Source organism: Nelusetta ayraudi, unplaced genomic scaffold (assembly GCF_046127955.1).
Source record: "Nelusetta ayraudi isolate G7.1 ecotype Tasmania unplaced genomic scaffold, CSIRO-AGI_Nayr_v1 ptg000019l, whole genome shotgun sequence".
Lineage (NCBI taxonomy): Eukaryota > Metazoa > Chordata > Actinopteri > Tetraodontiformes > Monacanthidae > Nelusetta > Nelusetta ayraudi.
This window is the reverse complement of record NW_027466069.1, coordinates 6072283-6089459: the sequence shown is the minus strand read 5'-3', so window position 1 is coordinate 6089459 and position 17177 is coordinate 6072283. Positions and strand designations below refer to the sequence as shown.

At 43.6% G+C, this 17177-nt stretch overlaps 1 protein-coding gene across 1 annotated transcript in view; it reads left to right on the top strand.

Moving 5' to 3' along the window:
- The window catches only part of LOC142888377 (copine-9-like), a 45834-nt gene that overhangs the window by 15593 nt on the left and 13064 nt on the right, over positions 1-17177 (top strand). The window contains exons 4-12 of the mRNA XM_076026619.1: positions 427-530; positions 2268-2307; positions 2436-2438; positions 3940-4016; positions 13231-13294; positions 14570-14673; positions 15674-15778; positions 16315-16356; positions 16624-16699. Coding sequence (XP_075882734.1) covers positions 427-530; positions 2268-2307; positions 2436-2438; positions 3940-4016; positions 13231-13294; positions 14570-14673; positions 15674-15778; positions 16315-16356; positions 16624-16699 — 615 coding nt within the window. The remainder of the gene's footprint in view (positions 1-426; positions 531-2267; positions 2308-2435; positions 2439-3939; positions 4017-13230; positions 13295-14569; positions 14674-15673; positions 15779-16314; positions 16357-16623; positions 16700-17177) is intronic.

Below are 17177 nucleotides of genomic sequence, written 5' to 3'. Positions count from 1 at the left end.
AGTCGCAGCTTGGCGGATCGATAGCTCGTTACGTGGCGCCGCCGGGTCCCCTGGAGCCCGGGGCCAGGCTGGCGGCTCACTGGAGGGATTACTGGGCTGATTGTCACGCCGATGCAGGAACGGCGGCCTGGACCAGGAAGTGAGGAGGCTGGGACCAGTTCTCCCTTGAGCTGGCAGCGCCGAGGCGGTTCTAATGCTGCGCTGTGTGATTTCTCCAGGGGTTTTCTGCGAGATTTAGCTGCATCGAGGTGCAGAGCGGTGATATTTTCTCTGGAAAAAAATTGCTATCCATGAATAGCAGTCTGTTGTGAAAAATGTCTTTCAGCTTCTTTCTTTCACTTTTTTTCTTTTCCCGACATTATGATGTAAACTAATTTGTTACTCGCTGCTGCTGCTGCTGACTCGTTTCTCTGTCCCTGTGTGTAGTTCGGCCGGACGGAGGTGATTGACAACACTCGCAATCCGGATTTCGTGCGGAAGTTTGTCCTGGATTTCTTCTTCGAGGAGAAGCAAAATCTGAGGTTTGACGTGTGAGTATGTCGCCTCCTCTCCTTCCACAAGTTTACAAACAGGTCCAGCCTCAGAGAGAGACTGGGAGAGTCACTCTATCGCTCTCTCAAGAGAGAGAGAGAGAGAGAGAGAGAGGGAGTCACTCTGTCTCGGCGGGTCACTTTGGTGAAAAGATCATTTTGGCCCATTAAGGATAAGCGAACGGGCCCATTACTGCGAGAATTAGACGGCGAGACTTCATGAAGGGGTCTTTGTTTAATTTTAAAGAGGGATGGCCGCGTGCCAAGTCCCCCTGATAGCGTCGTTTGATTGGATTAGGCTCTGTTTACCCACTCGGTTATTCAGTTCGCTTCGCGTGGCTATTATCCTCAATCAATGGCGAGATGGCGGAACTCTAATCAAGGCGCTGACAAGAGCCGGAGCTGCTCAGCGGGGACTGTGGATAATAGACTGGAGGTGAAAATGGAACATGAGCATCGTGTTGCTGTCGTCATTGCGTTGCGATGTGTTGCGTTGTGTTGTTGTGTGCCAGTGTCGGTGTTCAGGTGCAGAATATCAGGAGATTTATAGAGCAACACAAGTCAGCGGAGCTCCCGAGGAAAGTAGAAATGTGGTGTTTTTCTCAAGTCCATCCCCGAAAAGGGAAAAAAAAAAAGTGTAGAAATTTTAAAATGTGGTTACGCTTGTTAGCAGTTCTGACAGTCACTGGATGTTTCATCAATCCTTCTGCTTACTTGCTAGAAACAAATTACATAAAAAAAAAAAAGATTAGACGAGAAAGTCCAACCCGATGAAAGCACTTTGCTGAACTGTAATAACCTGAAGCCGACTGGAAAAGTTCATTTCAGTTCTGTAGCTTTTTTCTCAAGCGGACCGTTTGTCTCCAAATGTCAAGTTATTCCCTCCATCGCTTTGAAATATTAATCAAGCACAAGTAGCGACTCACTGCACGACCTTTCATTACTCCTCAAAACTTTGACAAAAAAAATTAATAAAAATTGCCTTTTGGCCTGCTGCCTGATTCTGAAAGGTGTCTGCGTTATGTTTTTTTCTCTGTGATTTGTGAAAAATAAGTGAGCAAAATGAGACGAGTCCTGCAGAGGTGCAGACATGCAAAGGTGTAGCAACAGCAGTTTGTCCACGGCTTCTACTGGAACTCCATCTTCGACCAGAGTCACAAAAGCCGCTGCCGGCTAATTACAGTGTTTGAAGAAATTAATTTAGAATTATTACAAAAACTGGACTATGTTTCAGATTAGAAAGTCCCATTTTATATTTTTGTTTTTAACAGTTGCCACCTTTTTGTGACGTCATAAAGGTCGCAATATCTCTCCCTGCTTTGCTCAGTTTCCAACCACATGAGAGGTTTTATCTTTTGGGGATGACAAATTGTCCTTCGCTGCGCCACTGGAGTCGAGGATGAAAGGAAGAGTGGGTACAACATAGCGCCTTTTAAAACTTTAACAAGCCAAGAAAAAACCCTTTATTTATGCCTCTGACCCTCATGGGGAGTCAGAGGAAGGTCATGGAGAAAGTTTGCAGAGAGCTTTATTTGCCAACCACTCAAGTTTTAACCAAATCCTACCAAAATGTAGACACAAAAAGACAGTCTGGACGTTTAAATACACATTTATTAACAAAGTCTAACAGATCCTGCGACTCTCGTGTCCAGATTGCAGTCCTGTCGTCTGCTACCAGATCCCAACTGTCTTCTGTAACACTAATTAGTGACGTCGCCCTCTCCTGTCTGCTAACAGGTACAATGTGGACTCCAGGAGCTGCAACATCTCCAAACATGTAAGTTACAGCCGTAGACAATTCAGCCCTTTTATTTGAAATTTTACGACGGTTTTTTTTGTTCTAGTGCTGTGTTGTGACAAATTGTTATTATTCTCGTCCTTGCAACTCACCTTGTGGGAGAGCAGAAGGTGAGTGTGTTCAGATTTTTCCCTTCTGAGCCAAAAAAAAAACTCCATCCACTTGGTGTTTTGTTTTTGTCTTTTTTTGTTATTTTGCTGTAGTTTGGTAGATTTATTTGTTGTTTTTTGGCACGTCCCTTTTAATTTGATTGTATGTTGTGTTTTCTTTTGTTTCCTTCATCCCATTTCATCAGGCACCAAAAAGCACTGAAGGCTCCCATCCGGAGAGCCCATCCCCGTCCCCATCCGTATTATTCCTCATTTTGTGTGTTGCACAATCAGGTAAAACAATAAGAATAATAAAAAAAAGGGGGGGCTTCTTTAGAACTCTGCTTCAAAGTGTTGAGCAGCTGTCAGTGGCGCTGCAGCAGTTTGTACGTGTTTGTTGCGTTGGTGGGCGGGCGGGCGGGCGGGCGGGTGCACCTGCTGGCGCCCACACGACAAAACATCAAAACACAAGCACTTTTCCCGCGTCTCTCATCTTTGTGTGTTTTTTTTTTTTTTTTTTTTAGTACCGTCGTCGTTGTCTGACTCTGTCGCCGCGGGCTGGTTGTAAACATCAAGTCCTTTTATCGAGTCGAAACCCAAAAGGTCACATGTCGCCGTCGTTCTTTCAGCTCGGCGGTTCACGCGCAGTGGGACTTCGTTCCAAACGTCTCGACAAATTTTTACACTGCAAGGTTCAAGCGATCCACTTCCTGTTTTGCCCCCCGCCGTCGGTGTGAAACATTAGTTTGTCTAGACAAGGGCAACAAACTGGAATTAGACACACAACCTATTGTGTAACCCTGGACCTTCTGGTCTTGTTTGGCTGATACGTGGTGATGTAAATCCTAAACGCATTGCTTAATTTACAAGTTCATAATTCGGTAAAATGAAACTAACTTTATGATCTCTCCGCGACTGTAAAAAGGTGTTGCTGTAAATCCTTATTACTCTATCAGAGTTACTTTTCAACTCTTAATCTCCATTAGTCCAATCGCAACAGTTCTGCACAACCACAACAACAACAAATCAGAATTGCAATAATGTACACAGAAAGGATATCGAGGAATTTCTATCATTTAAAAATCTATCGACTTTTATAGCTGAGACGTAAAAAACGTCAATGTCAACTGTTTTTTGACCGGCAAAAACTTTCGTCTCTGGCTTGTTTTGAAGGCAACTCCACTGTTGCTCTGAGTCGCAGCGGAAAGTTTCATCACATGCCATCGAGGACTTCTAATTAGACACCTTATCTCAGTTTAATGAGCCATTGTCTCGGCATAACTTTGCTCACGACTACGAGATCTTTCCCTCAGCCGTCCCTCCGCTCTGGCGGAAAATCCCACAGCCAGAGCTCCCAGAAATTTATTGGACATTCTTTTGTAATTACAGGAGATTTTCTCTTCTCCTGCGATTGCACGGCACCCCTGAGGAAACCTGAATTTGCCCCGTTAATCCAAATTTTTCTCTTCTTCTTCTTCTTCTTCTTCTTCTTCTTGTCTCCTCTGTTTTTTGCCTCCCACAGGACTTTCTGGGTCAAACGTTCTGCACCCTCGGAGAAATCATTGGCTCCACAGGAGGGCGGCTGGAGAGGATCCTCTCGTAAGTGCCTCAGCCTCCTAAAAAAAGAAGATAACCATGTCAAAGAAATAATCAAAGTCTGCTTTTTCTTGGTTAGCAATTATGCACATAAATCACGCGTTGGGCCGGCCAAAACGAGAGAATGAAACGAGTCCCCCATCTGTCTTTGAGCTCTGTGTTTATTAATGTCTACGGAGGAAAACACAGTGTGAGTCATCCGGCTAATGCATCGTGTACAGAGCCAGCCGGTGCAAATAGCTTTATCTATTATATTGCTAGATTAGATTCTGAGAAGCCAGATCATCCTGTTATGGCACGAAGGGGAAAGAAGGAAAAAAAGGAATCTTTAGTCTGTGTGTCACAAAAGAAAAAGCAGCTGAGGGCTCTGACCGTGTTTGTTGCTTCAGAATATCCGGATGGACGGATGGTTTTTCCTGATGATGATAGAAATAGGTAGGTTTGTTGTAGGAAAGGAAACAAAGACTAAAGCATTTGTGTAGTTTGTGTAGTACATCATTTATCAGATACATAGAATGCAGTGATACAAGGTCACTAATCTCAATGAGGTTTCTCTCCACAACAACCAGCTTGTTTTTTTTATTTTTATTTTACAGTGACACTCAACCTGATGTGACAAAATATGCGTGATGCATTGGGATGTTCAGTAAGCAGGGTTTTTAGCCAAAGCATGGCCTTCGGTAAAACATTTGCAGAGCGACGGATGCTTTCCACGCGGCAAGTCGTTCAGCCGATCATTATTATTCAAATTTTTTTTTTTTGCAGCTTACTCCCGGCTGGTAACTCTCTTCCCTCTGTACCATGCCGTGGATAGCAAACAGCTGTTGTGAGGAAGGAAGAAAGGAGTGAGTGAAGAGCTGACAGGACCCGAGCAATACAAGGTCACGAGGCGGGATTAGAACTTGTTTACGCAAATAGACGAGTCCGTGTCTGCCGTTCCGACGAGGTGCTCATCACTCAGGGTGCAAGAAAACAATCCCAGCTGAGAGACGCTGCCTTTCGGAGCTTGTATGCTATTATCGAAAGGTAGAACCGGGTGAAGTTTATGAAACAGAATCAGGGTCTCTCCATCGTGTGTCTTCAGTTTTGAAGCCTTTCCAGTGTGACGTTTAATGATCTTCAGACCAAGGTTCTCCTGGGGGCGGACTATTCAATGACTGTTGAAGTCAACAAGACATGCAGTACATAACCCACTGCTTTGTATCAATGTATATCCTCGATTGTTATTTGCTGATTCCGTGTCCCATGGTAGTGATCACCAATTGGTCCGAATCCTGATTTGAGCATCCAAATAAAACTTACTTGTAGGAGACCTTCAGCTTTTTTTAAATTTTTTTTATCTGCAATCGATAACACAATTGATTATTTTCTTGATTCAATTAAACAATTATTCAAATAGGCAAAGGAGGCTTTCATAAGATATCACATGAAAAGAGACCCTCCAGCAAGACTGTGATTCTCTCAGTCCTATAAGGCTGAGTAGGAACAGCAGAAGATGATGGAGCAGCAGGAGGACTACCATCGGCAGGCCAAAGATAGCTACGATAGAAGATCCTGTTTGAAAATTTGCCGAAGCATCGGAAGGAATCTGCCAAGCCGCCAGCTCAGATGTTGATGTTGCAAGCATGACGAGGTCGATGTATATCGAGTGGAACGCGAAGAACAGACGGTTGTGATCAATTTTGTCTCAGATTAAAGTGAGATCCTAGAAAATGGTTCTAAAATTACCCAAATCCCTGAAGTCCCAGAAGGCCTTTCAAAGTCCTTTCCTCTGGAGGCTGTTTCTGATTTGTTACCTTTGATGTGAGAGTGTTTCACTCCATCTTCATGAGCAAAACTAAGTCCGCTACTATACTTTCTCCAGTCAGTAATTGGTGCAATTCCCCCTCGAGGTATTTTTGCCCAATTAGCCCCAAAAAACATCTTGGCTGACTTTTCAGAAACACTATTCTATCAATATCAAAATCCCTTTGGTGTGAGGATTGCGTTTTTGTCTGGCGGTCAATGGCCGCTGTTCCATGCCAGACCCTGGCGAGGCCTGTTTGCCAGTTGCACTATTGACAGAAAAAAAAAAAAGAAAGCTTATCATTCCCAGACAGTGCCAACAATCAGCTGGTTGCGCCTCAGCTGTCAGATCAAATTTCACGCAGCTGGACTGGGCAGGAGACAAAAGGGAGGTAGGGAGGGAATTCTTTGCATTATCGTAATGAAACGAGAATGTGGCGATGAGATGGGGGAAGAAAAACGTTCACATATGAAATTCCAGACAATGGACACTTTCATAATTTCATCTGATCTAATCAAAAATTGTCTTTTTTGAACATCAGGAACGAAATATAATAAAAACAAAATAAGTCTATTAATGAATAAAAGTTAACAGCATGAACATGGACTTTTATAATGTTCTATCTTTAATTAAATTGATGGGGGACGATTACTCACCATCATCACCATCACCATCTGCTATAACTTCCATTTGATTAATGGTCCTAACGGCGACACTGTTAATGGGACTCACCTTGAGAAGGGCGAGAGAGAGAGAGCGAGAGAGAGAAGGGAAAGGGACAGAAGTGAAAGGCAACATGCAAGTCCATCCACGAAGCCAGACAGCCAACCAGCCAATCAGAAGGCCCATTGCAATGAGTCTGATTAATGGGGAGACATTGGAAAGCAGAGTAGAAGGGAATCCTCTTTTCACCGTACAGAATACAACAACAGCCAAAATCAATCAACAGGCTAAGACTGTGGAAATACCTGCAGCCGTGAAATCATAACGGTCTTTTATATGCACCAATAAAATAAAGGTCAGGAATCTCGTTTTAAGCTCTGCCAGAAGAAATGGGTAAAATTGAGAAAAGAGATTGATCCTTCTTTTGTAAAGACACTGTGACTTATTAGGACATCATTAGTATGTCGGATTGTAATTTCTCACCTGGCTATCACCTGACCATTACTGTCCACAAAACCGTAATGCTCCTGGACCTGCAGTGAGCCGGTTTGTTTTGGTTGGATGTGCGCCGCAAAATTACGATATCCAAGTGAGATTAAAGTGCAATGATTGTTTGTACAGTCATATTAAAATAATGCCAGCACATTCAATGAATAAGATGCAGGCAAACCATTTAAACACATTCTGTACCACTTCAATGAAATCTGTGGCAGCCAATATCAAAGTGAAGCTTTTGACAATTCAGTGCTCCCATTCTTTTTTTTTTTTTTTCAATTTGATCTCGGTTGTTCTGCACCGCAATACAATAAAATCCTAAAATACCCACGACAAAAATACTCGATGGCCTCGATTCCCCTCCGAGGGTGATGTTTTTCCAAAAAGCTAAGGCAGAATAAACCAAACAACGCTCCAGAGACACATAACACATACTTTTCCCCCCGCTATTAATCCCACGCCCGTGACACCAAATAAATAACGGATATACAGGTGTTCTGGGGTGCTGTGGGGGGGGGGTCTAAACTGATGAGCGACTAATGGAGCAATATCACTATTCCCCTCGTATGGTCAGCGTCTCGGACAGCAGACAGCTGTCTGGGGCCTCAGACGGATCATATGTGAAGGAGGAGCAAAGAGCCCGGAGGGAGAAACCAGAGGAGGGGGGAATGGGAAGCAAAGGAGATGGAGAGAGTAAAAAGGAGGAACGACGAGGGAGATCAAGTTGAAGGAGGGAGGAGGCAGGAGGGGCGCTTTGGCAAAAAGGAGAGAAAGAAAAAAAAAACACCAGACATGATTGAAAAGGTCATAGCGGAGGTGATGAAGTCGGGATGAGAGCACGACGGAGATGAGCAAGAAAAACGTGTCCTGGTGGAGGGTTTTTCTCCTGATAGGGAAGCAGAGAGAGAGAGAAAAAAAAAAATCTGAAAAAAAAAAACAGCACCGTGGTGCAATCGAAAAGAGAGACGCTGTGCACAAATAAAGATGTACCGACGGATGTATCAGAGCATCATGGAAAACTTCATTTATTGTCGATATGTTTTTTTTCTGCCAAATGTCATATATGCTGCTGGTAGCCTCCACATGTGGGTGGGTGTTTTTATAGGTCAACAGTTTTAGAAACGGGCGTCTCACTGGGCAGCGAACTAAGTACTCTTTTACACTCACCTGTGTGTTTCTATGGTAACCGCAGGGGGGAGGGGGGATAGTAAAAGTAGCCTGCAATGATGGACCAAAAAAAGTGGGCCTCTTCTCGTTAAGAGGACAAATGGGGAAGCTCAGCAGGGCGCCTGTTTGGCACAACTGCACAGCCGAGGTATTTTTCAAATTATTGTCTGGGTGAAACAACAACGTTCAGCTTTTTGCTTCAAACACGGTATAGAAGTAGAACTGTAACTTTACAGGACGCAGAGCAGAACTTCCGTGGCTCCACCACTGACGTGCAAAGAACCAGACAAATGACACATTCAATTTTACAATTTTTGAAAAACTGAAATAGCCGTTAACAGCCTGAGCTCACTGCCAGGTTGTTTGCTCCACGCTGATATAGAATGGTGAGATGGACAGAGAGCCAAACAAGCTGCTGGTAGGTGTGAGAGGAGGGACTGTGGAGTGCAGAATTACCCCTCCACTGAGCGACACACAGGTCAGTGTGTGTCACAGGGCACCAGCTCGCCAGTAATTGGGGCCAGTTTGTCGGAGGCACTCGTCGGATCTGCGACGTCAGGAAGAAAACAACAGCAACTACTACAACATTTTTTAAAGAAAGGAAGTTATGGAGTACAATGACATTGTGTGTTCTTAAAAGTCCTAGAACTGAATCTTGTGGAACCCCACAGTTTACTCATCCACATTGTGACTCTGTGTTGATTGCAAGATACTCGTACCTGTTGTTTAAATGTTATTGATTTTAAAAGGAACTTTGCTAACAGCAGGACGGCGGTTTTTCCACGTTGAGAACAAAGCTGCGTTTCAGTGAGAGATGACAGAAGCTTTGCGACTTGGTAGAATGGAGCCAATTGATGTGGTTTGAAAAGTGGCCATGCAAAAAGATGGAAACAAACAAAGGGGCAGATTGGCCCTTGTTGAGGTAATTACAGAGACGTGGGGACTTGCTGAGATGAAACGGATCACAAATCAGAGAGCATGTGTGGGGACAAACACGTGGGATGAAGAGGAATTAGCAGAGGAACAAAAAATTCTAGAGTTTGTGGATCTTATTTTGTTTTCAAGCTCATTCTCGGGACTCGCAGGAAGTCGTTCATCTACTCATGTTTGTAAAATGTTGGGATGCAGCGCTGCCATGACAGCGAGGATTCATTTTACGTACTGCGTGAATTCGAGTGTTGCGAGCTTTTCCTAAAGCAATGCAATACCTTCTACAAACAATCTGAGGAACTGTTTTTTTTTTGTTTGTTTTTTTTGAACGTAGGTGTGAATAAAAGCAGGATAGCTATCCAGAGAGGAATAAAGTGAAGCAGAAAGGTGCAAATACATTCACGCACGGGCCTCTGCGGAGCCTTTTAAATGACAGCTGTGACCCTGGGGTTAACCGGCGTCCTGTCAGGAGACTGTTCTTCAAGCTGCTTTATTACCACAGCAGAAAGCAGCTGCATTGGGCGGGTGGTGAGGGGGAAGCTAAAAAAGGTCACAGCTGACATACTTTGATAGTGTACGGTGTGGCGACTGGGAGCAACTTTGCAACGCTTTGCAACACGTCAAATGATACTTGTTAAGCTAGATTTTTTTTATTTTTTATGATAATGTTAAAAAAGATGCCAACGACGGGACGAACAAGAAAATTAATGAACGTCTTTTGGTTTCAGATTAAGTGTTAAAAACATGAGTGAGCTCAACAGCATCTACACCATCAGTTTCCACCCCAAAAAAATCTGTTGTTATTTCAATCATCCCAGTGTTGTATTTTACAGTATTTCTCCTCACCCCACTGGAGTAAACACAGGCATGTCATTCAGTGACATTCAAAATAATGTTTAGAACATATGTGGAGTGCCCAAAAAAAGGAGGCAACAGTGGTTTCATTAGTGGACCAGAGTGTTATCACAACCCTCCCGCTGCCGAGAATCCCAGAGGAAAACATTCCAGTTTTATACTCCTCTGTGTGATTGTACATCATTTTTTGCAGAAATGTGCTATAGTGGTGCACTGTCATATTAAATAAAGAGGATATATTTTCTGCCGGCACAAATTGTGGGGATAGGCTTTTCTCTGTGTTGCTGGCTTGATTATGTGAAACTCAATGGCAAACGTGAATGTAAACCATTTATAAATTGTTTGGACGGCCAGTTACATTAACTGAGGCTTGGCAGGTCCATTTGTCTGTTTGGGTAAAATGCAATGTGCTTTCACTCTGGCTTCCCACTCAGCCCGTAAATATCTATAAATAAATAGGTGTTGTGTCTGAAAGCTGTAAAGATTTTGCCCAAAGCCAAGCAAAGATGTTCGGACAAACAGTCCGGGTGACTTTGTGCGTGGTGTTGTCACTGGCAGCTGCGTGATAAAAAAAAACTTTTCAGAGTCAAATTCATAAATCATTTCCTTTGCCCCTGCTACCCGCGGCCAAGACTCCCAAACATACAACATAGTGGAAGGCTGTGGATTTATCAGATGTTGCTCTTGTCGCTGTTTTTTATTCTTGTAATTCTCTTCCCTTACTCTCCTCCTCCTCGTCTCACTCCTCTGTTCTTTGCGTTAAACTTGAGTGAATGTCTGCCCTTTGATGGCTGCTGTTATTCTCCCCAGGTTTGATGGTGAACTGGGGCGCAGCTGAGACATTCAGGGTCAGTGAACAACAGCCCTGCCTCTTGGCTTTGCCTCAGGTCCCCTGCTGTCAAAAAAAGTAAAAAAAAAAAAATACAAAAAAAAGTTGGATTAAGCTCCAGTTTGGTATGAGGGTAGTGAACTAAAAAAAATATTAAAGAACAGGACAGCGATGGAAAAGAAGCCCTGATAATCAGAATTGCAAAATCCTCACGATTGTGACATTGAAAGTTCGGTGTGATGCAAAATTTATTTTTTCAGTGGTTGCTAAAAAAAAGAAAATAAATTATTTTATTGTACCCACCAAATACAATAAAAGTCCATCCTTTGACATTTTTTCTTGCTCCACTAATGCCATTCGAGAAAGTGTCTCGAATGGCACTAGTACTTCTTCTGGGTTTGTGGCCACACCCCCAACCAGATGTTAGCTCCGCCCTTTCAGCTTCACCTATTTTTGTCCCATTTCAAATATTTAGAAAGTCTAGCAAAGCCTATCTTCCCCCTTAAGAGTATTTTGCAAATGAAATCTTCTACAAGCCTATATAAGTATGTCATCTGCGTATCGTGTGATTTTCCACCTTCTTATTAAGTGCCTCATTTGTGCTATGTTCCACACGTGGTTCTAGCAGTTCACTCAACGTTGCAAAAAGAGCAAAGGCGATATCATGCAACCTTGTCTTGGTTCTCATGTTAAAGGGCCCTTTCGTGAATTGATTTGAACCAATTAATGGATTGATATTGGAGGTGTGTCCCTTTTCTAAAAGCCGCCCCGTGTGGGTTGATCTGTTGAGATGAAATGGATTCCAACCTTTATGCTGATGTTCTTGTATCCTGGCTCCATGCTGATGTGGTTTATACAGGAAACAAATTTAATGGTTTCTTGCCACTTTTATACAACACGCTACGGGTACACTCATGGCAGATTACTGATATCATCTATCATTTTGTTAAAAAACAGACCAAAATGCTTTCCACAGTCTGCCGGGAAGCCGTCCAGTTTCAAGGTTTTATTTTTGGACGCTGCCATAAAATTGATTTGTAAACCATTGGCAAAGACCAAAAGCTGTTGTGGATGAGGAACCAAGGTGTTGTTGATACGATCCTTGGAGGTAGTTTTCCTGTTCACCTTGAAAATAATTGATGATAGATTTGTAGAGTTTGTTATAAAATTCAGAAAAGGACCAATTTATGTCTTTCGGACACTCTTTCACACAAAGCACTCTTTGTCGCTGCTGAGCCTCACTTCCTCAGTTTGCCGTTGCGGGAGTGAAGAGTAAACGGCAAACTTTACGAAACAGGCACAATTTAAACACTTACCTTCGTGAAGGCTTCACCGGCTTCACCGGCTAATCCAGCTTCGTACGGACCCAGCGCGGGCTGAGTTACGGCCGCAAGGCAAACCAAAGGTCCCTGGACGTTTTTTGTGCCTTCCGTGTCCCCGAAAATATATTTTACTTTGTATACTGACCGTGTTTTTGTTTTGTATTTTTGCAAGACATTTTAATAGGGTGTAGAATGATTTCGTTTCATACTGTTGACTTGTATCAAAACACTGTCCTAGCTGAGAAAATATGTACGCTGAAGCGATCACTTCAGTCATAGAGTCGTTTATTATTAGACAAGAATATCTGCACAACTTAAGTCCACACAAAGCAGGAAGAGCTCTATACAACTGATGTTAACATGCTGGCAGCGTGAAAATCGCTATATGGAGTGAAACGTGCGGGGGAGGGCGGAACCAGTCCGAGAGTGTGCCTGAGCTTGGCCATGAAAGGAGCTCCGGAACGCAAATATGTCATTGCGTTCCCATTATTGAAAAAATCTCCGTGAACAGAGCGTTTAGAACCATGCCCAACAATTTGCAGGGCTCACGTCCAAACGCGTGAACCTCATTATTTGACGATTTTCGATCGTTTGACGATAGGGTTCACCATTGTAACAGTTTTTAAAGCTCAGAAAAGTGGAAAAGCATCATAGGTGCCCTTAAAGTTATTAACTTTCCGCCCTGACTCTTTGGTTTTGGAATTAGACATGTGGGATTAATTTGCACGGGCACAAACGAGGCCTCTTGTCCGTCCAGTGTCAGCAGCTCGTGGGCTGCCCTGAAGCTACGACACCAGGAGGGAAACAATTCTTCCAGCGGAACCCGTCAGTGTCGAAACTCCAGTCGGCTGCTTCGTCAACTGGAGCTCTCAGGATAGGATGGGATTATTCCGTTATGTAAATTTGGACAGTTTCAACAGCTGTTGTCCCAATACATGCAGAATACCCAGGCACGTAGGTCAGAACAGATAAAAAACAGAGAATAATATAGTATCCAGGAAGAATTTTAAAAGAAAAAGAAAAGTTTATTAAAATTTAAAACTAAGTGCAGGAATACATGAAAAAAAAAGATTGAAAAGCACCAACAGGTGTGTGTTTTTAATGTTGCGCCTCAATTTTTCTCCTGATCATTGGTTCCTCTTTCTCCTTTCTCTTCTTCTTGGCTCTCAGTGGAATCCCGGGGAAAAAGTGTGGATCCATCATCTTCACAGCGGAGGAGCTCAGTAACTGCAGGGTCAGTGCACACCAACATTCAAAAGTTATGACGTCTTTTATTTTATTTCAAATACTGGCATTTAAAAAAAGACATCAATCCATCTCATGGCCAACCATATACACACTAATACTGAATATAATAAATAAAAAAATGTTTCTGCCTGAGTTTACTCTCGAAACTGCGCTGCTGTACAGGGTCCCCGCGGCCATCCTTGCCCATTTATTTCCACGCCGTTCAGGGCTAATAAACAACTCGATGCGGCGTCACCCAGAGCGACCCGCAGATGTGAAAATAGGTTTCAAATGAACTGTCAAGATGTCGTCCTGCTTGGAAACTAAGTGATTCCTCTTCTGAGATTGTGTCTTTTTTCCCCAACTCCCCGCCACGCAACACAACTGCCACCGCAATATATTAATACCAACCAGGCTGTCAGGCGCTAACTGGATTTCCTGTTTCTGTGTGTGTGTGTGTGTGTGTGTGTGTGTGTAAGTCTGTGTGGGATCGCTGGGGAAACATTATGTGAACAGGCTTATCTGGCTGGTGTTTACCATCGTTTCTCAGGGAGGTTGTGCTCCCTCGACAAGTAGCGAATGCACTGCGGAAGCTTCCATCAATTGTGCGGCGGAGTGTGTGTCTGTGGGTTTGTGTGTGTTATTTTTCTTATCTGTCACAAACTATCTAAAAAGGTTTTCCGCGCGGCTCTCCCGCCGGGGGCTGTGACTCAAGGCCCTTCATTAGGGGATGTCAATCCATCCATCCGTGCATTCCACCATCCATACCTCCATCTACCCGTCTGTCCATCTATCATCCGTTCATGCATTATACCATCCACCTATCCCTTCATTTATCCATCCATCCATCCATCCATTCCAACATGTATTCCACCATCCATCCATCCAAAATCCATCCATCCATCCATCCATCTAATTTTCCATCATCCATTCATCAATAGGACAGGAACAGAGACATTAATTGCTGGAACCACCTTCATTCATTCATATGACAACCCCCCTACAATATATTCACTTTCTCCCACGTGTCACCTGTCATTTAAATTGAAGGCTGTGGCTGCCGTCACTGTAATCAGTATCCGTTATTAAACCATCTCCACTCCTGGCTCTTCCGCCGTTCCCATCCGCATTTGCATCGCCATCAATAGGCTGTTTTTGTTTTTGTTTTGTTTTTTTGATAGCATCACCAGTCACATCTGTAACAAGCCCTGTTTCTTCATCTAAATAAGACTGACTTTGACCTGAGTGAAGAAAAAAAAAACCTGTCCGTCTGCTCTCTCAGGACATTGCAACCATGCAGCTGTGCGCCAACAAGCTGGACAAGAAGGACTTTTTTGGAAAGTCAGACCCCTTCTTGGTTTTCTACCGGAGTAATGAGGATGGAACGTGAGTTGGTGGATTCTTGTCTTTGAGCTTGTGCCAGTAGAAATGTCACTGCAGTGCGGAGGTATGTTGTGGTTTGCGCTGTATGATGTCTCACCTTGTTACGGGTTGTCATATGTGCTCGGGAGAAAACGCCAAAAAAAACAGTGGAAAGACAGTGGAATCTGCCTCCTGTTGGTTTCTTGTTGTTGATCTTAATGGCCACCAAAGATTTGATGGGCAAAGTTCTCTCCCTTCCTTCAATCTTCAAGCAGAACAGTTATCTGGAGCCTCTACCAGCATGTGTGGGAAAACAAACCTTTTCATCACCATTTTCTTCGTCCAATCAGTTATTTTGCAAAAGTTTTTGGAACTTAAGCAGTAAAAAAAAGAAAAGAAAAATGTTTGTAAATACCTAGAAGTGCATCCATAAACACAAAGAAACTTTTATACCCAGATACCACAAAGATTGTGTGCGACATTTAATGTCTCGCTTGATTGAGACGACGCGTGTGGGCACCGTTGCTTGCAGGCACTCGATAAAACCATTAAGGCCACCATGATGGGAACACTTCACTTCCCATTTCCCCCTGCAGATCTGACAGTATCAACTGTGATTATATCAGAAAGAAAAAAATAAAACCTTTTGATTCGCCCGGCGGCAGTAAGGACAGATGCCCACTTTTGGTAAACACTGTTTGTATGACTCGCTTCCAAATTGCACCGAACCCTCCATCGGGGTTGGTCTCAATTTGCACGATTATAAACTTCCTCTACTGCTCTGCCTCGGAGGGGTTATTTGCACAAAATAAAATTGAATCTACCAATCTGTCGTCTGCCGAACCCCCCAGGATTCAGACCTGCAGATAAGCCCGACCCCGGCTGCTTGCATAATAAGCGCGTGATGTCTAATGTGGGCAATGCAAATACACTCTGTACTTCTATTCTTCCACCTCCTCCTCCTCCTCCTCCTTCTCCTCTTCCTCCTCCCTCTCCTCCTCATGTCTACGTGTTCCACGACCAGGTTCACCATCTGTCACAAGACGGAGGTGATCAAGAACACGCTGAATCCGGCATGGCAGTCCTTCACCATCCCGGTTCGAGCGCTGTGCAACGGCGACTACGACAGGTAGGAGAAACCTTCCAGTCGTCCGGAATGTTGACGTCGAAAAAGCGCCGCCACGGCTAATTTACCACCGATGAACCCCGGGATAGTGCGCGGGCTCAGGATGACATCGCCTGTTGCTGGGGCGGTCAGAATAATGCCAGCAGTCGGTCGCGGTGTCCCAGGGACCAGCACTGGTGTTATTGAGACCGACTCAGCGATCGCGCTGCAGCACCGCTACACAACCGCGCAATTAGCATCTGCCAATGATCAGAATTTTGGTCTCAATGAGAAACTCTTGATCAAACAAAAAGTTGAATGGAACAAAATAATAAATAACTAGCTGACGACTCTGAGGTAGAAAATCTAAACTTTTCACAATTTTCGACAATATATGTCAAACCGCCATTTGAATAACCGTCTGATTATTTGGCTGGATGTGCCAAACTTTTCTTGGTCTTTATTGAGCAGAACTTTGCTTTCTCCTCCTGATATTTTCTGACGATCATAATGAGCAGAACTACTCAGGAATCCTGTGTTCTTTTATTTGTCTATTTCAGGACGGTGAAGGTCGACGTTTACGACTGGGACCGAGACGGAAGGTAAAATAAAGTAAAAATAAACAAATGAATAAAACAAAAAAAAAAAATCAGCAGTGGCTTGGATACGTTGTGATTTTTGAAATGTCAGGAGAAAATGAAATGGCTGCTGCGAGTGGGTTTAGCGAGAGCTGCTTGGACAACTTAATTACAGACAGACACGGAGTGATTGGCAGGAGGAAGAACGGAGATGGCGATGATATCCAGGGAACACGAGCCAGACGGTGTGTTTGTGTGTGTGTGTGTGTGTGTCTTGCCGTCTGCCCACAGTCACGACTTCATCGGCGAGTTCACCACCAGCTACAGAGAGCTGTCTCGAGGGCAGAACCAGTTCAACGTCTACGAGGTGAGACCACGGAGGGCAGCGTTTAATTCAGTTGCGACAGAGTTAGCTGAGTCAGAGGTCATTTTATTTAACCTTCTATCACGTTTGAACTTCGCATCATAAACTCAAAAAATGAACAAGATTTTTGTCATGTTTTGTGTTGACTGTTTTTGTTTGAAACACAGCGCTTTAGAACCCTGTAGTAACCCTGAAGGGTAATTTACAGGCTTTTAAAAAGTTCTCCTGATGTGAAAATTGATTGCACATCAATCCAGCATTTTTGGCAAGAGAAAATTGCTGGATTTTCTCTCCTGCATGTGAAAACGCTGACAAAAAAAATAAAATTGCCAGCTAGCTTGACGATGTGAGTGCATGAAAATATACCCGAGTAGGAAGTTTCGTCCCTGAAAAATTCCAGGAATAATAAAAAAAAAAAAAAAAAAGGACAGCAATAGAAGACATTGAATTAAAAAACATGGCTTGAGTTGAACCCTAACAA